The sequence below is a fragment of the Nicotiana tabacum genome, chromosome 22 (assembly GCF_000715075.1).
Source record: "Nicotiana tabacum cultivar K326 chromosome 22, ASM71507v2, whole genome shotgun sequence".
In the NCBI taxonomy this organism is placed as follows: domain Eukaryota; kingdom Viridiplantae; phylum Streptophyta; class Magnoliopsida; order Solanales; family Solanaceae; genus Nicotiana; species Nicotiana tabacum.
The window spans coordinates 120428509-120448058 of record NC_134101.1 but is presented as its reverse complement, the minus strand read 5'-3'; the positions used below and the strand labels follow the sequence as shown (position 1 = coordinate 120448058).

General features: G+C 40.9%; 1 protein-coding gene across 2 annotated transcripts; it reads right to left on the bottom strand.

Moving 5' to 3' along the window:
* Positions 1-1480: 1480 nt before the first annotated feature.
* Positions 1481-7411, bottom strand: LOC107792934 (protein OBERON 4). Of its 2 annotated transcripts, none has more exons than XM_016615197.2 (3): positions 7139-7411; positions 3777-6701; positions 1481-2349 (listed from the first exon to the last, which is right to left on the bottom strand). In XM_016615197.2, exons 2-3 carry the CDS (start codon positions 6676-6678, stop codon positions 1775-1777), a joined length of 3477 nt encoding a protein of 1158 aa, XP_016470683.2. In that variant the 5' UTR covers positions 6679-6701; positions 7139-7411; the 3' UTR covers positions 1481-1774. The 2 variants fall into 2 exon arrangements, with proteins under 2 accessions (XP_016470683.2, XP_016470684.2); XM_016615198.2 differs by having other exon boundaries at positions 7147-7411.
* Between the last annotated feature and the right edge of the window lie 12139 nt (positions 7412-19550).

Genomic DNA, 19550 nt, shown 5'->3' with positions numbered 1-19550 from the left:
TCAGACAGATTGGGCAAGGCTCATAGACATCGCCCAATTCTCTTATAACTTGCAGCGGAGTGAGTCCACGGGACGGATACCATTTGAGCCAGCCATAGGCTAACAACCACAAACTCCACATTCCTTATCAGCCGCGTTCGAGGGAAAGAGTTTGGGGGCTTATCATATGGCCAAAGGATGGGAGGAGCAACTCGACACTGCTAAGTCCTACTTGGATAAGGCAGCTAAGAAGATGAAGAAGTTTACGGACCGTAAGCGGCGTCCCACATACTATAGAGTTGGGGACATGGTCATGGTGAAGTTTAACCCAAGACAGTTCAAGGCACTACGGGGCATGCATCAGAATCTGATTCGCAAGTATGAGGGGCCATTTAAGATCGTCGCCAAGGTAGGCAAGATCTCATACAAGCTTGACATGCCATCGTATCTTAAGATCTACCCTGTCTTCCATGCCAGCATGCTTAAGCCATATCATGAAGATAAGGATGATCCGAGTAGGGGCCAATCAAGTCGGGCGCCAATGACTATCACCGCCTCGCATGATCGGGAGATTGAGGCTATCATAGATTACCAGGCCAGGCGAAAACAAGGGCAAAAAGCCACCGCTATGTTCCTCGTCCATTGGAAAGGGCAATCACCGGAGGAGGCCACATGGGAACAATATGAAGACTTGTGACAATTCAAAGATAAGATCCGAGAGTTTATGCAGCAGCATTGTGCCACGGTCGTCGCAATATTGGGTGGCGAGAGTGTGATGACCCGCCATGTCATCATGCCACATAGGCGCCATTTGGCATATATTAATGTCATGTGGAAGCTTACATAAGAAGAAGGCTAGCATTTGTGAGAAGATTCTAGAGAGGTATGGACATTTCCTTAGGAAGAACCTACATCCTTATGGATTTGCTAGGAAAGTCCTTGGAATCTTCTAGACTTGTAGAGAATTCTAGAAAAAGCTTTTATCTTGTAAATATCAAGGACTTGTGTACTAATTAATATTTATGCACTAGCCCCTAGGAGACTAGTATATAAAGGGGGTCATTCATTTGTAATTCATCAAGCAAACAATTCAAGTGCTCTCTAATACAAAGCTTCCTTTAACAATTCTCTTGTGTTCTTTCTTTCTTCCATTTTCTTAGCGATCCTGAGTGTAGTAAGGCTGACTTGACATAGCAAGAACGTGAGCAAATTGTGGAAGATCGTGAGCGAGTTGTCAAGTGTCGCACGTGTACCTAGTTAACAACTAAGGACGTGACATCTTGCCTTGAATGGTTAAACTTCTCCTTATACTTCTTTAGTTAGTGTGACCAAGGTCACCCAAGAGTGCCTAGTCAATGAAGTCGGGAAAAATCAATCCACTAGAGACAAAAAAACGCCATATGAGTTACCTATTACTTGCACCGGTAAGAAGTACTAAGTACCCAATAGAACGATCAAGGTACTTAAAAAAAAAGATCTAACGGTAGTCATACACTATCCAGAAACTAAATTGTTCTTCCTCAGGGACGATATTCTATTGGGATTCCCTATTGGGAAAAGAATGCATTTGGATACAAGATAACCAAGTGTTGAATCTCTACTTTCTCATCCTGTCCATGACTGGAGTTCATCTTAACATAAAGACATAAGGGGGTCTCTGTACAGATTCTGGTTAAAAGAAGACAAAGAAAACTAGACTAAAGAACACCTACAAGTTAATATATTAGGTGTTTCTACCTTGCAAACACTGATTTTAGAAAACCAAGGTTGTCCTAAACAAGATGCTACTGATTAATCACAAACTGAGATTCCTTCTAGTAGCTTCCATTTTCAACAACAAATCTTTGATGTTATTTTCCATTCTCATTTTCATATTGAAGTAGTCCTGATAAGCTCTTTCTAAAGACTGCAGCTCGTCCACCTTTTGTTTCCGCATCTCCTCGGCCTCAGTCAATCGCAGTTTTGTGATTCGAGCTATGTATTCTTCTTCAATTCTTTCACTCTTTGTTACAGCAATGCGCTTCAGAGCATCAGCCTCTCTCCTAGCTTCATCAGCTCGTGCTTGGAACATTTTGGCTTCAGCCTGCTTGATTCTAATAATGCTCTCTAGTTCATCAAATACTGGTCCCTTTTCTACACTTGGCTGAAAGCTCGAAATCATCACCTGCTTGTCATTCCGGAGGCTATCAAAACTTGAAGGCAAACCTGCTGTAGGCTTTTCCACTTGAGGAGCCTTCTCTGAACTAACAGATTTCAACCACATCGTTCCCTGGTTGGGACGAGCAACACCATTGTTCCCTTCGTGGTTCTTTGTTGGCAACTCCTTTCCTTGAATATTTGGAACATTTTCAGATTTGGCTGAATCAGGCTCTGCATTCACAGTTAAAATGAAACATCCGTATCAAATTGAGCATTAGCATTAGGACTTGGGAGTGACAGAACTAGACAGTCTCAAGGACGTCCACAGTTAGGAGAGGAGAGACAAGTGAAAAAACCATTAAAGTAATATTTCAACATTTTCAACTCAAAAGCAGCACAATGAAGCTTCCAATTTCTATTCCTTAGTAGAAAAGTAGATAAGGGCACCAGCAATCAATGTCATAGGAATTATGTCACATGAATAGAAAAGCAAATATTAGTCCACTTATGTGAGCCCGGCAAAGCATAACCAGTCCAAATCCGGATAAAGGAGCAGGGTTTTGGTACGTTTATCATCAGCTAAAAATAGTCTAAATATGATGCATAGCCGACATCGACCAATTGAGACAGTTGATTAATTGACGCAGGAAAAATCATATAGAAGGCAAAAGCTATAATTGTAAATGGAGTGAAGGAGAAATAACCTTAGAATACCAATTTAACCAAAATAAGAACACTATAGGTAACAAACAATTGAGGATTCTATTTTACAATAAGTAATTGCAGTATCTGTTCTAATATTAAAATAGTTAAATAAATTTCAATTATTGAAATATATGAAAGCCATATAGAATGACAGTAATTGTAGAAACATGTTAAACAGTTAGAAATGACGGGAAATGTTAACAGTGTTAATCAAAAAAGAAATGTCTGGAAATGTTAACTGTCACTTAAAACAGACTGATACAATTCTAATATCAAATATTCATACCACTAAATAAAAGTTCACACATGAAAACTATTCACATAAGTGCATTATGCACGTGCAGCAAATCCATTCTACTCTTTCTTCTTTTGATAACCATTTTACTATTTTCTATAAAAGTGAAGGAAACCCACTTAACTTCCAGGAAGACAAGACAAAAAGTAAAAGACATGGGTACATTTCTTGGCATGGTATTCCTTACTCAGATTCTATTACATTAGGATTAAAGTTCTACATAAAACCGAAGAAGTTTCAACTTAAATTGAGTACGAATTTGTAACTAGCAAGGTTTCCACTGCCTAACTTATAACCCCGCATTGAATTTTGCTCTCTTATTGTTGTAAAGGTTTGCTCACTCTAACTTATACCCTCAACCCGACTATGATAAAAGAGGACAAGGCCAGAAGGGGCTTGTTAGGTAGGATAAGACAGAAGATGATTAGGGAGGAAGGAGGTGGGGAAAGATAGGAAAGAAAAAGAGGGGGCATACATATCATGTTAAGGGCTTCAGGCAAAAACTTCCAAGATTCTACTATTTATATCTTATCATGGAAAGAGATACAATAGAGACTTCTGCAACAAAGTTACCAGCTGACAATCCATCTTGCACTCAAGAAAAAGATCATTTGCTAACAGAATATCAAGAAAAGCTGATTAACGGTCAAGAGCTCACCAGTCAGCAAGAAATGCATAATTTGACTTTGAACTTCTTGAAGGTCAGCCTTAATTGCCAATTTTGACAGCATATAATTAGCAAGGTCATGCAAGCGTTTCCCTCTGACGTCCTCGCTGGCATAAAAAATTCTTTTCACATATTCAAGCTCCCTGGAAAGTGCTTCTGCCGTCCATTCCTTTGCAAAGTTTTGGAAAACCTCTTTTACAAAGCCGAACATTTCAGATGGATGGTTACAGGCAACACAATGAAACTGCATCTCTACACTACCCTTTGCACCAGAAACACTACGTCCATTCCTGATGTAAGATTCACGTAGCCCACAATCAGCATGACACCAATGCAGACATACATCACATCCAACCCAGCTACACGTATTAGATGCCATGTCAAACTTGGAACACACAAGACACATGCAAGCACTGCAGAAACCACTCTTCTGCAAGCAAACTTTGCACTCACATTCATCCACAGGCAACGAAGATCGACAAGTCAGATTTCTACATCTTAAATTCAGAAATATCTCTGCCAAATCAGATGATGAAATATCATAACTTTGTCGAAGAAATTCTTGGAGACCAGTTTTCAGAGCCACCAACAGCTCTAGTTGACTCCTGTGGGATTTCAGAAGTGTATCCAAAGTGATGTCAGACCTCTTCTGCAGTGCCTTTTGCAGAGCACTAAGCTGCCAGGGTTTACCAGGATTTGTAATGATGTCGCAGACAGCCTCCTTCAGACAAAGCAAATGTTGCCCTGAGATCTCATTAAACCTCCTGGCGGTCACATGTATTGGTTCAGAAACCATAGTGGTGATTACTGATTCAACAAAGTCCGCTCCAACAGCCAATGGGAGCTCTTTGCCATCAGAACCACCGAATCTATAAAAGCTACTATCTTTAGCTCTAATTAATTGTTTGTTATCTTTATTATATTCTGATCCGGTTTCATGAGAGCCAACACTCTGTGTAGGAGATCTAGTTCCATTTGGATGACGAGATGCTTTACCAGTACTTAGTTGCCTGTCTAGCCCAACAGGCAATCTAGAGCCTCCCTCTGCAGCTCTGAGATGTTTTCCTACAGCTTGACCACTAGAATTTCCTTGAGACTGCTGATACAATCCAGTTCCATTTGATAATATTATGCCTTGACAACCTGGGATGTCATTATTCTTCTGCTCATTTGAAGCAAGGGCTTGCCAATCGACACCTTGAAAGAGGGGGCGACTTTTAACAGATTGCTCATTATCAACTAAATTATGTGTCAGTGAGCAGCTAGGATTATGAGTGAAGTGTTGTGATCCTGAAAAGGACATAGACATGGTAAAGCCATCAGAATTTGTGCGAAATGAGCTGGCAAAGGATTGGAAACTCCTTCCTTGACTAGGTGAACCAGGAGGCTGGACTTCTTTCGGTGCACCAATAGGCAACAGGACATTTGGCAAGCTAAGAGAAAGCTCAAGTGGTTCCAGATCAAACTTTTCATCTTTGGTCATGGAATTACTAAATTTCTCTGCTTTCTCAGGTTTTTTGACAGGACCTGACAAGAACAACTCAAGGCCCCTGCTACTTGGTCCTTCCATAACAGAGTTTCCACAAGGTACAATGCCTCTTGACTCATTTTCCATCCTCAAACAATCTGCAGGAGGGACAGTGTTATTACCAGGCGAAACAGCCACACTTTTGCCCTTGTCCTGGACACTCTGTGATACATCTTCATGTGCGACAGAAGAAACAGAGCCCGGCGGTCCACCTTCCCCAGCAATCTCCCTATTTAATTCACGAACGTCATTACGATTTACCTTAGATTCAACATCTCTACTCTTGTCCTCCACTTGTTCCCTTTTCTTAGGTGGTAGCTTCTCAGCATCTATATTCTTTTCTTCTTCCCCACTACTGCTTTTCCTGGTGGAGTCATTCTTTTCACCAACATGATCTACCACGGCTTCACTTCCATTTCCCATGCCACTAGGCCCCATTGAAGTGCCTTGATGATCAGACAAACCATCACCATCCTTGAAAATGTCTCGGACATTATCCGACTGTGTCTCTTCCGACTGCTCAGCAGTAGCACTTACTTTACTGAGCTCATCTTTCTGTTCGTACAAGGAATTAACCCCATCATCTCGCCTCTCATTCTCCTTCTGTGAGGGATTCATCTCATCGGAAGCTTCATCTTCAGCTGCAGGCTCAGCTGCAGAAGATGGATGATCAGGCTCCAGTTCCCCTTCTTCCATTTCACTGCTATGTCCACCACTCTCCATCGGCAAGGCATCACTTCTTTTAACTTCAACACTCCTTGATTGCTCGCTACCAGAGTCCTTTGACCAAGCAGGTGATTTTGCATCTCTCCATCCCGGCGGTGACTTTGCCTTCCCTATATCTTCTGATTCTGTTCTACTTCCTCTTGCTGAATCTCCACCACTCCTTGTACCTTCATCACCATCTTTCCCGCCACCAAACCTGCGCCATGATGACACACTCCCCTCCCGCCTGGACCTATCCCTCTCTGATCTAAACCCCTTAGGGAATTCCCTCCTTGGGCCAGAAAAACTTTCTGACCTATGAATCCGATCAGCACCGTATCCACCCCGTGGAGAAGAGCTCAGAACCCCTCTATCATTACTATGACTGTATCGATCGTAATTCTTTCTTCTATCATAGCTGTCCGCATCATAATCTGTCCGCTTCTTTATCGGTCTCAGACTTTCACGGTCATCCTCAAACCGATCATACCTAGACGATGACGAAGACAATCCCTTTCTCCCACTCTCAGACTTGTAATAAAAGCTCCTGTGGGAAGACGAGCGATGCAAACTCGGATCCTCCTCCCTTCTTGCCCAATCTTTCAACAGACCTTTCTCCCCACATGACTCAAGATCTTCACTAGACCTCAATCTCTTCATTGTGAGCTTACAAAACCAACTTCCTACAAGTCAAAAAGTTTCATTCAACTTTAATCAAAACCATACTCCTGTCTTCTAAATGCATCAGAGAAAACAGAGAAAAACCCTTAAAAACCTAATCTTCCAAAGGTACAAAAGCAACACCAACAAAAAGAATAAATCTTTCAGCTTTAATCAATTCTGAATCTTCAGCAAAAAGAAATAGAAACTCAAGCATAAACAAGCCAACAAAAAATCACTCCGCAGAAGGAAAAAAGTTCTTCATCAGATCTCAAAGAGAAGTATTCCAATTCACCAAACAAAGAAGATTACAAAAGCTAAATCACGAGAAACCCATAAACTATAGAAACCCCATCTTTTGTCAATTAAAATCCCAAGAGCTTAAATTGGGGTTTTTCAAGATTACAACTTTTTGCAACAACAGAGGTCAGATTCAAAAACCCATTTGAGGAAATGTTACCATATTACCACAGCAGTCCACCGGAGTAGCTTCTAAATGTCAGCCGGGGAAGTTTTTCCGGTGAGAAAATGCTGCAAGATTTAGACCATTTTTGAGAAAAAGATACTAGTATTTGTATTATTAGTCAACGGAGTTTTAACTGCTAGCGTACTTGAGGTGGGTAGGTCTTTGTTTGCTTTGTTTTGTGGTGAAAGAGAAAGAAGGAGACTTGAATACGCAAAGTGCGTAGAACGCATCGGTCAAGGGGGATATATTGGGAACCTGGAAAGCTTCTTGTTTCTTACTACATTCCGTCCTTGTATTTTGAGGTTATTCTCACTTTACCTCTTATATTAATTTGCTTGTCTACAATTATCCTTTTTTATCGTTTGAGGGTTAAAACTAACAAATTTTCTTATATTAATTTGATATCACTATTTCATTTGAAACTTGTTGTCTTCCGTCACTATAAATAAATTAGTTTGCATTTATGTGGTTGCTGAGGTATGAACTTGAAATCTCATAGTTATTCTTTCACCTTATTAACTATTAAACTATACTCTTGATTGTCTCTAAAATGATACTAGTAGAATTCTTATGAACAGTTGCGTTTTCTCTAGAGTAACAATAACAATAATAACAACGGTGACCCAGTGAAATTCCATAAGTGGGGTTTGAGGAAGATAGTGTGTACATAGACTTTACCCCTATCCCAATGGGCAAAGAGACTGTTTCTGATAGACCCACCTCAAGAAAACGGAAAAGACAAGAAGAGATAATATATCGGTACCGTCAACAGAAATCATAGAAATAATAACAACATCATAAGAACCAAAAAATAGATGAGATGCAATAACAATAACAAGGTCTGGTGCTATGAAAAACAGAAGATAGTGTGAACACAACATTAACCACTAGTTGTCTAAGATCAACCCAATCAAACTAGCCTCACCCTCAGTTCAAAGTAGAAAAAAACTCGACTACCTCATAGCCTATAACCTAATGCTCGACATCAACACCTTCCTATCAAGGGTCATGTCCTCAAAGATCTGCAGTCATATCATGTCATGTCCTGCCTGATCACCTCTCTCCAATACTTCTTAGGTCGCCTTCTACCTCTTCTTAAACCCTCTAAAGCCAACCGCTCACACCTCCTCACCGGAGCATCAGGGCTTCTCCTTCGCACTTGTCTGAACCATGTGAGCCTGGCTTCCTGCATCTTGTCATCCACAGGGGCCACACACGCCTTTTCCTGAATATCTTCATTCCTAATCTAATCCGTCCTAGTGTACCCGCACATCCACCTCAGCAGACTAGAGTAACAACATAATTGTATTAGGTAATGATAATAATTTCACTTAAGCCAATTATTTCATCTATTTTTCTCCAAATACTATCAAATGTGTAAACTTTTATTTAATGAAAACACAAAGCTAATAATATTAAAACGACCGTAGTTTAGAACAATTCGTTACAGTAGTCCATGACATGGTTATTTGAATTAATTTTTGGGAAGTCTGTAAGGCCAGAAATCTGACTAACTTAACAAAATTATAAGTATTCAATCAATTCTCTAGTGCAAATATCATTATTAGACCTTTTAAATAAATTAAATGGTAAATGTAATAACATATGGGACCAGAACTGAAATTAACATAAGTTGAGTGCTATCAATAAAATATACATTGGGCGATTTGAAAGGAGAGAGAGAGAGAGAGCGAAAGAGAGGAAAGAGGGAGAAAGTGTGGGCAAATGCGCGTATGGCGCATTTTAGTAAGGAGGTTTAGTCAACTATCTTTGAAAGTTAAAGTGCACCACTCTTAACTTTCCACCTCACCCTCTAAACCTAAACTTTGAATTAGATTTAGACCTCTGTCTTTTTTCAATTTTCTATTTCATTTCAACTTCTTTTGTTTATGACATACCCCAATTATTGTCATTGGTGGTATTTAAATTTTTAGAAATCAAGTTTTGATTCAATTTTAGGAGAATTGGTATTTGAGTTTTTTTTTTTTTAAAGGAAAATTCTTGCCTGTTTGAATTTGATTTACAAGAATTATAGTTTTGAATTTAAATATGGAAAAACAATATGCGTATTCTAATACATTCAATCTTTTAAAAAGAATTAGTTTTATTTACGGTTTTTATTTTTTTTAATCCTTACGGATGCGATACTTCCTCGAATTCCGGGTGAATACAGGATGTTTTGTACAGTGAAATGCCTTTTTTCTCTCTATAGTTTTTCTTACATTCATGACTATTCTAACTTAATTTGTATAGTAAAAAACATGAAATACTTATACAAAAAGTAAAGATGATTTAGTAAATAAAGTTGTGAAGGAAGAGGTTTTTGGAACATTTTAAGTGAATTTTAGGGGAAGAAACTTAAGGAGAATAAAACACATATGCTTTAAAGTTTAAGGAGTAAAGTAAAAAAATTGGAAACAAGAAGGTACCACTCTAGTTAAATATTCAGCCGAGATGAAAAAGATGGACCAACTTGGTGAATTTGGTGGTGGTCCACTTTGGGTATGACTCTTTTTTGACTTTTCAGAAGTTGCTTTTTAAAATCTCTTGCAACGTTTTTCTTTCGCATAGAGTCTCCCGAAAATAGTCTCTATCATTTTCAGAATAAGGATAAGGTCTGCCTACACTTTACTTTTCTCAAATTCCATTAATAAAATTTTACTAAATATATTATTATTGTTGCATGACTGGTCCGGTTAATTTAATTCACATTGTTAATATATCTATTAAAGAGGAACACTTCTTACAATGTATTTTTCCATTCTCAAGTATGAACTCCAAATATCTAATTACCGTGAAAGGTAACTTCGTATAGAACCCTTATTTAACAATCAAAGAAGGACGTATTCTGTTTATTTAATTACAAACAGCAAATTAAGGACCTTTGGTGATAAATACTACGGAAAAGGTCCAAATATGTCCTTGTACTATACGAAATTGAACACATATGCGCTTCTTTAATATTTTAGCTCATATATGCCCTTACCGTCACATAGTTGGTCCATATATGCCCTTTTTGAAACGGAACCCACACAAACTAATTAGTTCTTTCTTTAATTGTACTAAAGTGTATTACAAACACTATTTCCTTTTTATTGGTACTTTTTTTTCTTTACCTTTCTATTTTCTTTCTTGTTTTTTCTTTTCTTCTCAAGGGGTTTGGTAGACTTCAGCCTCCGACTTTCAGTGGTGCAGATGGCGAGGATCCCCAGGATTTCTTGGACAAGTGTCCGATGATTCTTCGTACAGCGGGTATTCTGAAGACCAGCGGGGTCGCTTTCACTACTTTTCAGTTTTCTGGAGCCGCCTTCACTTTGTGGGAGGCTTATGAGTAGCGTAGGCCTGTTGGTGTGGCACCCCTTACCTGGCAGCAGTTCTCCATTCTCTTTTTGGAGAAGTATGTGCTACAGTCTCGCAGAAAGGAGCTGTGCAGGCAGTTCGAGTGGTTGTGTCAGAGAGAGATGACTGTGAAACAATATGAGATAAGGTTCTCGGAGTTAGCTCGTCATGCTTTTTGATTGGTTCCTATGGATAGAGAGAGAGGATAAGGAGGTTCGTCGATGGACTCACGTATCAGCTTCATACTCTCATGACTAGGGAGAGGGTGTCTGGTGCTACTTTTGAGGTGGATGTGTACATCACTCGCAAGATTGAGTCGGTTTGTCGCTAGGAGCGAGAAGAGGGGGAGGCCTCGAGGATCTGGTAGTTATGGTGGTGCTCCTTCAAGAGGTCAGTTTCAGCACGACAGAGGCCGTCCATTTAGACATGCTCAGTTAGCTCCCCCAGGTTATCGTGGGGAATCATCGGGTCATGGTTCTCATAGTTTGCATCAGGGTTAGTCATCACTCAATGCCCTTCCAGCCTAGAGTTCGTCCCGAGCTCCATCAATTCAGGGCTCTTCTATGCTAGGTGCATCTACTAGTCATTCTGGTGCTAGGATTTCCCTTTAGTCACCGTCTCTAGCACCCGGGAGTTGCTATGAGTGTGGATTGTTGGGTCATATACGGAGGCAGTGTCCTCGTCGTCTTGGGGGTTCATTTCAGCAAAGTAGTTAGCCATCGACTTTAGTGCCAGTTACTTCACCTCCACCCACCCGCCCAGCTAGGGGTGGAGGTCAGTCAGCTAAGGGTCGCCCTAGAGGGGAGGTCAATCAGGTGGTGGTCAGGCCTGTTTCTATGCACTCCCAGCTAAACTCGATACTATTGCTTCAGATGTTGTGATCACAAGTATTGTCTCAGTCTGTCGCAGAGATGCCTTTGTATTATTTGATCCCGGTTCCACTTATTCTTATGTGTCATCATACTTTGCTCATTATTTGGATACGCCCCGTGAGTCTCTTGTTTCACCTGTTCATGTATCTACTCTGGTGGGCGATACTGTTGTTGTGGACCATGTGTACCGGTCATGTGTGGTGACTATTGGGGGTCTGGATACCTGAGTGGATCTTTTGTTGTTATGTATGGTGGATTTCGATGTTATTTTGGGCATGGATTGGCTATCTCCGTGTCGTGATATTTTGTACTGTCATGCGAAGACAGTGACATTGGCTATGCCGGGTGTACCATGGATCAGGTGGCGAGGTTCGACTGATTATGTTCCCCGTAGGGTAATCTTATTCTTAAGGCCCAGCGTATGGTTGGGAAGGGTTGTCTTTATTACTTAGCCTTTGTGAGGGATGTCGGTGCAAGGACTCCTATTATCGATTCAGCTCCTGTTGTGAGAGATTTTCCCGATGTGTTTCCTGCAGACATGCCAGGCATACCACCGGACAGGGATGTGAATTTTGGTATTGATCTGGTGTCGAGAACTCAGCCCATTTCTATTTCACTGTATCATATGGCACCAGCGGAGTTGAAGGAGTTAAAGGAGCAGCTTTAGGAACTCCTTGATAAGGGGTTTATTCGGCCTAGTGTGTCTCCTTGGGGTGCGCTTGTTCTATTTGTGAATAAGAAGGATGTCACGATGAGGATGTGATTGATTGCAGATAGTTTAACAAAGTAACAATCAAGAACAAGTATCCTTTGCCTCGTATCAATGATTTTTTTGACCATCTTCAGGGAGCGAGAGTGTTCTCCAATATTGATCTCTGTTCAGGTTATCACCAGTTGAAGATCAGGGACTCAGATATTCCTAAGACAGCTTCCAGGACTCGATATGGTCATTATGAGTTCCTGGTGATGTCTTTTAGGCTGACCAATGCCCCAACAACCTTTATGCATTTGATGAACAGTGTGTTTTGGCCTTATATCGACTCATTTTTCATAGTTTTCATTGATGATATTCTGGTATACTCGCGTAGTCAAGAGGAGCACGCGGAGCATTTGAGAGTTGTGTTATAGAGATTGAGGGAGGAGAAGCTTTATGCAAAGTTTTCCAAGTGTGAGTTTTGTCTCAGTTCAGTGTCTTTCTTGGGGCACGTGGTGTCCAGCAAGGGTATTCAGGTCCATCCAAAGAAGATAGAGGCGGTTCAGAGATGGCCCAGACCATCCTCAGCCATAGAGATTCGCGGCTTTCTTGGTTTGGTGGGTTATTACCGACGGTTTGTTCTGGGATTCTCATCTATCACATCGCCCTTTACCAAGTTGACTCAAACGGGTGCTTCATTCAGGTGGTCGGATGAGTGTGAGGAGAGGTTTCAGAAGCTCAAGACTGCCTTGACCATAGCTCCAATGTTAGTTTTGCCATCAACTTCAGGTTCATATACCGTGTATTGTGATTCTTTGAGAGTTGGTATTGGGTGTGTATTGATGCAGAGGGTAGAGTTATTGCTTATGTTTCTCGTCAGTTGAAGCCCCATGAGAAGAACTACCTTATTCATGATTTGGAGTTGGCTACCATTGTCCATGCATTGAAAATTTGGAGGCATTATTTGTATGGTGTGTCTTTTGAGGTGTTTACTGATCATCGTAGCCTCCCGCACTTGTTCAAGCAGAAGGATCTCAATTTGAGGCATCAGAGATGGTTGGAGTTGATAAAGTATTATGATATTACTATCTTTTACCATCAGGGGAAGGCCAATGTGGTGGTCGATGCTTTGAGTCGGAAGGCCAATTTGTCATATATTCTAGTTGGGGAGAGACCTCTTGCAGTTGATGTTCAGGTCTTGCCAATCAGTTTGGGAGGTTGGATATTTCAGAGCCCAGTCGGATATTGGCTTGTGTGATTTTTTTGTCTTCCTTATTTGATAGCATCAGAGAGCGCCAGTATGATGATCTTCATTTGTTTTTCCTTAAGGACAGAGTTCAGCATGATGATGTCAGAGATGTGACTATTGGTGATGATGGGGTGTTGAGGATGCAGGGCCGGATATGTGTGCCCAATGTAGATGGGCTTTGGGTGTTGATTCTGGATAAGGCCCATAGCTTGCGGTATTCCATTCATCTGGGTGCCGCGAAGATGTATCAGGATCTGAGCCAGCATTATTGGTTGAGGAGAATGAAGAAGGACATTGTGGGATTTTTAGCTCGGTGTCTCAATTGTCAACAGGTGAAATATGAGCATTAGAGACCCAGTGGATTACTTCAGCAGATGGATATTCCGGAGTAGAAGTGGGAGCGGATCACCATGGATTTTGTAGTTGGTCTCCCACGGACTTTGAAAAAGTTCGATGTTATTTGGGTGATTGTGGATCAGCTGACCAAGTCCGCACAATTCATTCTTGTGTGTACAATCTATTCTTCAGAGCAGTTGGCAGAGATCTATATCCGGGAGATTGTCCGTTTGCATGGTGTTCCAGTTTCCATCATTTCAGATAGGGGCACTCAGTTTACTTCACAGTTTTGGAGGTCTGTGCAGCGAGAGTTGGGCTCTCAGGTTGAGTAGAGCACAACTTTTCACCCTCAGACGGACGGGCAGTCCGTGTGCACTATTCAGATATTGGAGGACATGTTGCACGCTTGTGTTATTGATTTTTGAGGGTCATGGGATCAGTTTCTACCACTCGCAGAGTTAACTTATAACAACAATTACTAGTCAAGTATTCAGATGGATCCATATGAGGCTTTGTATGGGAGGATGTGTAGATCACCAGTTGGTTGGTTTGAGTTGGGTAAGGCTAGGCTATTTGGTACAGACTTTGTGCAGGATGCTTTAGACAAGGTGAAGGTGATTCAAGAGAGGCTTCGTACAGCACAGTCAAGACAAAATAGTTATGCTGACAGGAAAGTTCGGGATGCGTCCTACATGGTTGGTGACAAGGTTCTGTTGAAGGTTTCACCCACGAAGGGTGTTATGAGATTTGGGAAGAAGGGTAAGTTGATTCCTCGGTTCATTGGGCCTTTTGAGGTGCTTCATAGGATTGGGGAGGTGGCCTATGAGCTTGTTATGCCACCCAGCTTGTCGAGCGTGCATCCGATATTTCATATTTCTATGCTCCGGAAGTATATTAGTAATCCCTCTCATGTTTCAGACTTCAGCATGGTTCATCTAGATGTGATTTGACTTATGATGTGGAGCAAGTATCTATTTTGGACCGTCAGGTTTGGAAATTGAGGTTAAAGGATATAACTTTAGTGAAAGTGCAGTGGAGAGGTCGGCCCGTGGAGGAGGCTACCTGGGAGACTGAGCGGGAGATGTAGAGCAGATATCCTTACCAATTTGAGGCTTCAGGTATGTTTCCTGACTTATTTGAGGACGAACGTTTGTTTAATAAGGGGAGGATGTAACGACCCGACCGGTCGTTTCATAAGTTACCACTCTGTTACCCCCATTTCTGCTTCTTATTGTCTTGTTCAGTTGTATTATGTGTTATCGGGTTGGTTAGCTTGGGTTCGGAGAGGTTTTGGTAAGGTTTGAGACACTTAGTCTTTTTTGAGTAAACTTAAGTTGAAAAGGTCAACCGGATGTTGACTTGTGTGATAAAGGGCTCAAATATGAGTTTCGATGGTTCAGATAGCTCTGGGAGGTGATTTGGGACTTAGGAGCGTGATCGGAATGTGTTTTGGAGGTCCGGAGTAGATTTAGGCTTAAATTGTCGAAATTGGAATTTTGGTGTCGAAATGGAATTTCGGGAGTTGCAGTAGTTACGTTGTGTTATTTGTGATGTGTGTGCAAAATTTCAGGTCATTCGGACGAGGTTTGATAGACCTTTTGATCGAAAGCAGAATTTGGGAGTTTTTGGAATTCTTATGCTTGAATCCGATGCAAATTTGGTGTGTTGATGTTGTTTTGAGCGTTCTGAAGGTTGGAACAAGTTTGAATGATGTTATGTGATAGGTTGGCATGTTTGGTTGAGGTCCTGAGGGCTTCCGGTGAGTTTTGGGTGGTTAAACGGATCATTTCAAGTTGAAAAGAGTGCAGAAAAATTATTGTTAGTGTTGCAGGCTTTTGGCCTTTGCGTTCACGAGTGGGCCCTCACGTTCGCGAAGGGTTAGGATGAGAGGCAGGAGGTTTGGCCTTCACGTTCGCGATGGGGATCCAACGTTTGCAAAGGGTTCGGGTCAGTGTGCTTCGCGTTCGCGGGTGTGGAGTCGCATTCGCGATGGGTTGGAAGGCTGAGGCTTCGTGTTCGAATATAAGGCGTCGCGTTTGCGAAGGAGGAATAAGTGGTCAACGAAGTTTTTGCTTCGCGAACATGAGGCGTTGACCGCGTTCACGAAAAAGGATTTTGAATAGCTGGGCAGAATGTTTTAAAAGGCCATATTCGCGATTTTTAGCCTAAGTTTCACCATTGTTGGGCGATTTTAGAGCTTTTTGAGGAAGATGGAAGAGGGAATCAAGGGAAAACACTTGGAGGTAAGATTTATGGACTTAATACTCAATCCTAATGTAATTTCTACCTAATTAATCATGAAATTTGAGGAATTTAAGCCTAAAAATTGGAAGTTAGGGTTTGGCTATTGGAGACCTAAATCTAGGGATTTGAGGGGTCATTTGTGGTCGGATTTTGATGAATTTGATATATATGAACTCGGGGAGTGATAAGAAGTTTATTGATGTAATTTTTATCGGATTTCGAGACATGGGTTCGGGGTTCGGGTTTGGCCAATTTCGGGATTTGTGTTGTAATTTGATTACTTTCGACTAGGCTTTGTTACCTTAGCATATTTTGATGGTTGTTTACTGATTTTGGTTAGATTTGGAGCATCCGGAGGCCGATTCGAGAGGTAAAGGCATCGCGGGCTAGAGTTTGGACCGGATAGAGGTGAGTAATGATTGTAAATGTTGTCCTGAGGATTTGAAACCCTGGATATCACATCGTTGTGCTACTTTGAGGTGACGCGCATGCTAGATGACCAGTGCGGGGTCATGCACCATTGGGGATTGTGACTTAGTCCATCCTGCATGACTGTTTAACTATGTAATTGATTCAAAACTGTTTGCCATTATCATGTTTTGGGCTGAATGCCATATTTCGGCCTCGTGCCAACTGTTTTGGACTCTTAGGGGATTTTTACTACTATTCCTCATTGTTTTGACTTTATATTTGTACTTAGTCATGCTATATTCCACTATTTTCATAACTCAGTCATGTCTACTCTGTTTTGACATCTTAAATGATATTTTGAGCTGAGCATCATATTTTACTATGCCTGAGTGGCTTTTAGAGATTTCTGACTGAGTAGGGCCGAGGGCCTGTGTTGTCAGGCTATTATGGGATCGGGCTGCATGCCGCAGTAGTACTGTGCTGATTCATGATTCTGAGGCCGAGGGCGTGAGTTGCACGCCATAAGGTGGCTTGATATGAGGTCGAGAGCCTGTTTGATTATGCCACGAGATGGCTTGTTATTGTGCTTGTGCCATAAGGGGCCCTCCCGGAGTCTGTACACCCCCAGTGAACGCGGGTACCTAGTGTGAGATGTGATATAGCCCGAGGGGCTAATGTTGTTCCATGTTATTGCCCGAGGGGCTGGTTTTGTTGGTATTTTGCCTGAGGTGCTGATTTATGTCACTATCCTTTCTCCCTGTTTTCATTCTTTCGTGTGAACTCTTGAAAGGTGTTTTAAAGAGTTTTTTACTAAACTAAGGTGTTTCGACGAGTTTTTACTGTGTTATTGCATTATTCTGGTTTTATACTGCCGCTTTATAGCATTTTGCTGTATTTTACATGTTTTCTTATCGCTCAACTGCCTTTACTTTTATTACTCACTGAGTTGGCGTACTCACATTACTTCCTGCACCCTGTGTGCATATTTAGGAGCTTCGGGTCCCTCTAGCGAGGGCTGATTGCTTCCAACAGGCTGTTCAGAGTTCACTAGGTAGCTGCTCGGCGTGCCTCAAAAAATCGCCTAAATCTGAGCTCCATAGCTCCGAATATATTAAAATGGCTGAAACCTCCGAAAATAGAATACATATAATCATTGGACGAATTAATGAATCGTGATTGCAAAAACCCCGTACGAACATACCAACAAGTCTCATTACATAACATAGACCTACTAAAGGCCTTAAATCACTCGTAACAACAACAAATCCATAAATTGCGCCTCAAATCGAAGTTAATAAACTTTGAATCTTCCAACATCCAAAACTCGTGAGGAACCTTGTCAAATAAACTCAGAATGTACTCAAATTTTGCACACAAGTCTCATATTACACAACAAAGCGATTCCAATTCCCAAAACCACAATCTGAACCTGACATCATCTGAACCCGACCAAACTTATGAACATTCCAAACCTTCAAAATGCCAACTTTCGCCTATTAGTGCTAAAACCTTCTAGAAACATCCAAATGCAAATCCAGCCATACGCCCAAGTCTAATATTACCTTCAGGACCTAACGGAACTATCAATATTTTGATCTGAGGTCAAATACTCAAAAGTCAAATTTGGCCAGCTCTTCCAACATAAAGCTTCCTAGTTGAGAAAAATTCTTCCAAATCAATTCCGAATCACCTGAAAAGCAAAACCGACGATACAAACAAGTCATAATACATCATATAAATCTACTTAAGATTCAACTAGCTAAATGGAATGCAAATGCTCAAAACGACTAGTCGGGTCGTTACACTCTTGTGGCACTATAGTGTCTCAAATTTAATTATAACCGACGATACACACAAGTCATAATACATCATATAAATCTACTTAAGATTCAACTAGCTAAATGGAATGCAAATGCTCAAAACGACTGGTCAGGTCGTTACACTCTTGTGGCACTATAGTGTCTCAAATTTAATTATCACATATCATATAATAAAAGGTAAGTCTATAGTCATATAACATGGCTACAGAAACTTATACTCGAATCATAATATTCAATGACCTTCGTCCTGAAAAAAATAAGGATACTTGCACCTCACTTCTTCCTCGGCTTCCCACATTATTTCTTAAACGTTCTTATTCCTCCATAAAACTTTTAATGAAACTACTTTGGTCCTCATCTTTTCGACCTATCAAACCAGCATAGAAACTAGGACTTCCTCATAGCACAAGTCTTCCATAATTTGAACATCGTTAACTGGAACAACTCGAGAAGGGTCTCTGATACACTTCTGCAACATAGATAAGTGGAAGACTGGATGGACAGACTCTAGCTCTGAAGGTAATTCTAACTCATAGGCCACTTGGCCTATCCTCCAATTGATTTTGTACGGCCCAATGTATCTTGGGCTAAGTTTACCTTTCCTGCCGAATCTCATCACACCTTTTATAGGCTATAACTTCAAGAAAACCCAATCGTCAACATGGAGCTAACCGTCTCATTGCCGTATATTTGACTATGACTTCTAACGACTCTAAGCTGTAAACAATCACTCCTAAATAAGCTTTACATTCTCTAGAGCCTAATAGACCAGATCAGGTCCAAAAACTATGATTCACCTACTTCAAACTAGCTGATAGCAGATGTATACTTACGCACGTATAGAGTCTCATATGGTGCCATTCTAATGCTTGAATGATAGTTGTTATTGTATGCGAACTCAATGAGATGCAATTGGTCGTCCCAACATCCACTAAAATCTAGCATGCAAGCTCATAATATATCTTCGAGCGACTAAATTTTATACTCTAACTAGCCGTCTGTCTGTGGGTGAAAAGTTGTACTAAGATTTACCTGTATTCCCAAACCTTTCTGGAAAGACCTCCAGAAATTTGATGTATACCGGACTCCTCTATTTGATATAATAGATATTGGGACACCATAAAGTCATACTATCTCATTAATATACAACTTTGCATAATCCTCGTCCATATGTCATTCTGACCTATAATAAATAAGCTGACTTCGTGTGTAATGACCCAATCGGCAGATTTATATATTTGAGCATGTTTCCCTTTTTAATGCTTTTTATATGTGTATTTGAGGTTTTATGTATTGTGGGGATGGTTGATTTTGTTTTGTGGAAGTTTTGGATTTATTTGTGGTCATTGGTTCTTAGTTTGGATGTTTAAGTTGGAAATGTTGATTGAGGTATGCCTTTTGTGAAAACAATCATGGAACTCTATTTGGATGGTTCCAATAG

Coding starts and splice junctions, on each gene's coding strand:
- LOC107792934 (XM_016615197.2), bottom strand. CDS start 6,678: ATGAAGAGATTGAGGTCTAGTGAAGATCTTGAGTCATGTGGGGAGAAA. Junction 2,350..3,776: donor TATGCATTTCTTGCTGACTG/GTGAGCTCTTGA, acceptor CTGTGAATGCAG/AGCCTGATTCAGCCAAATCT.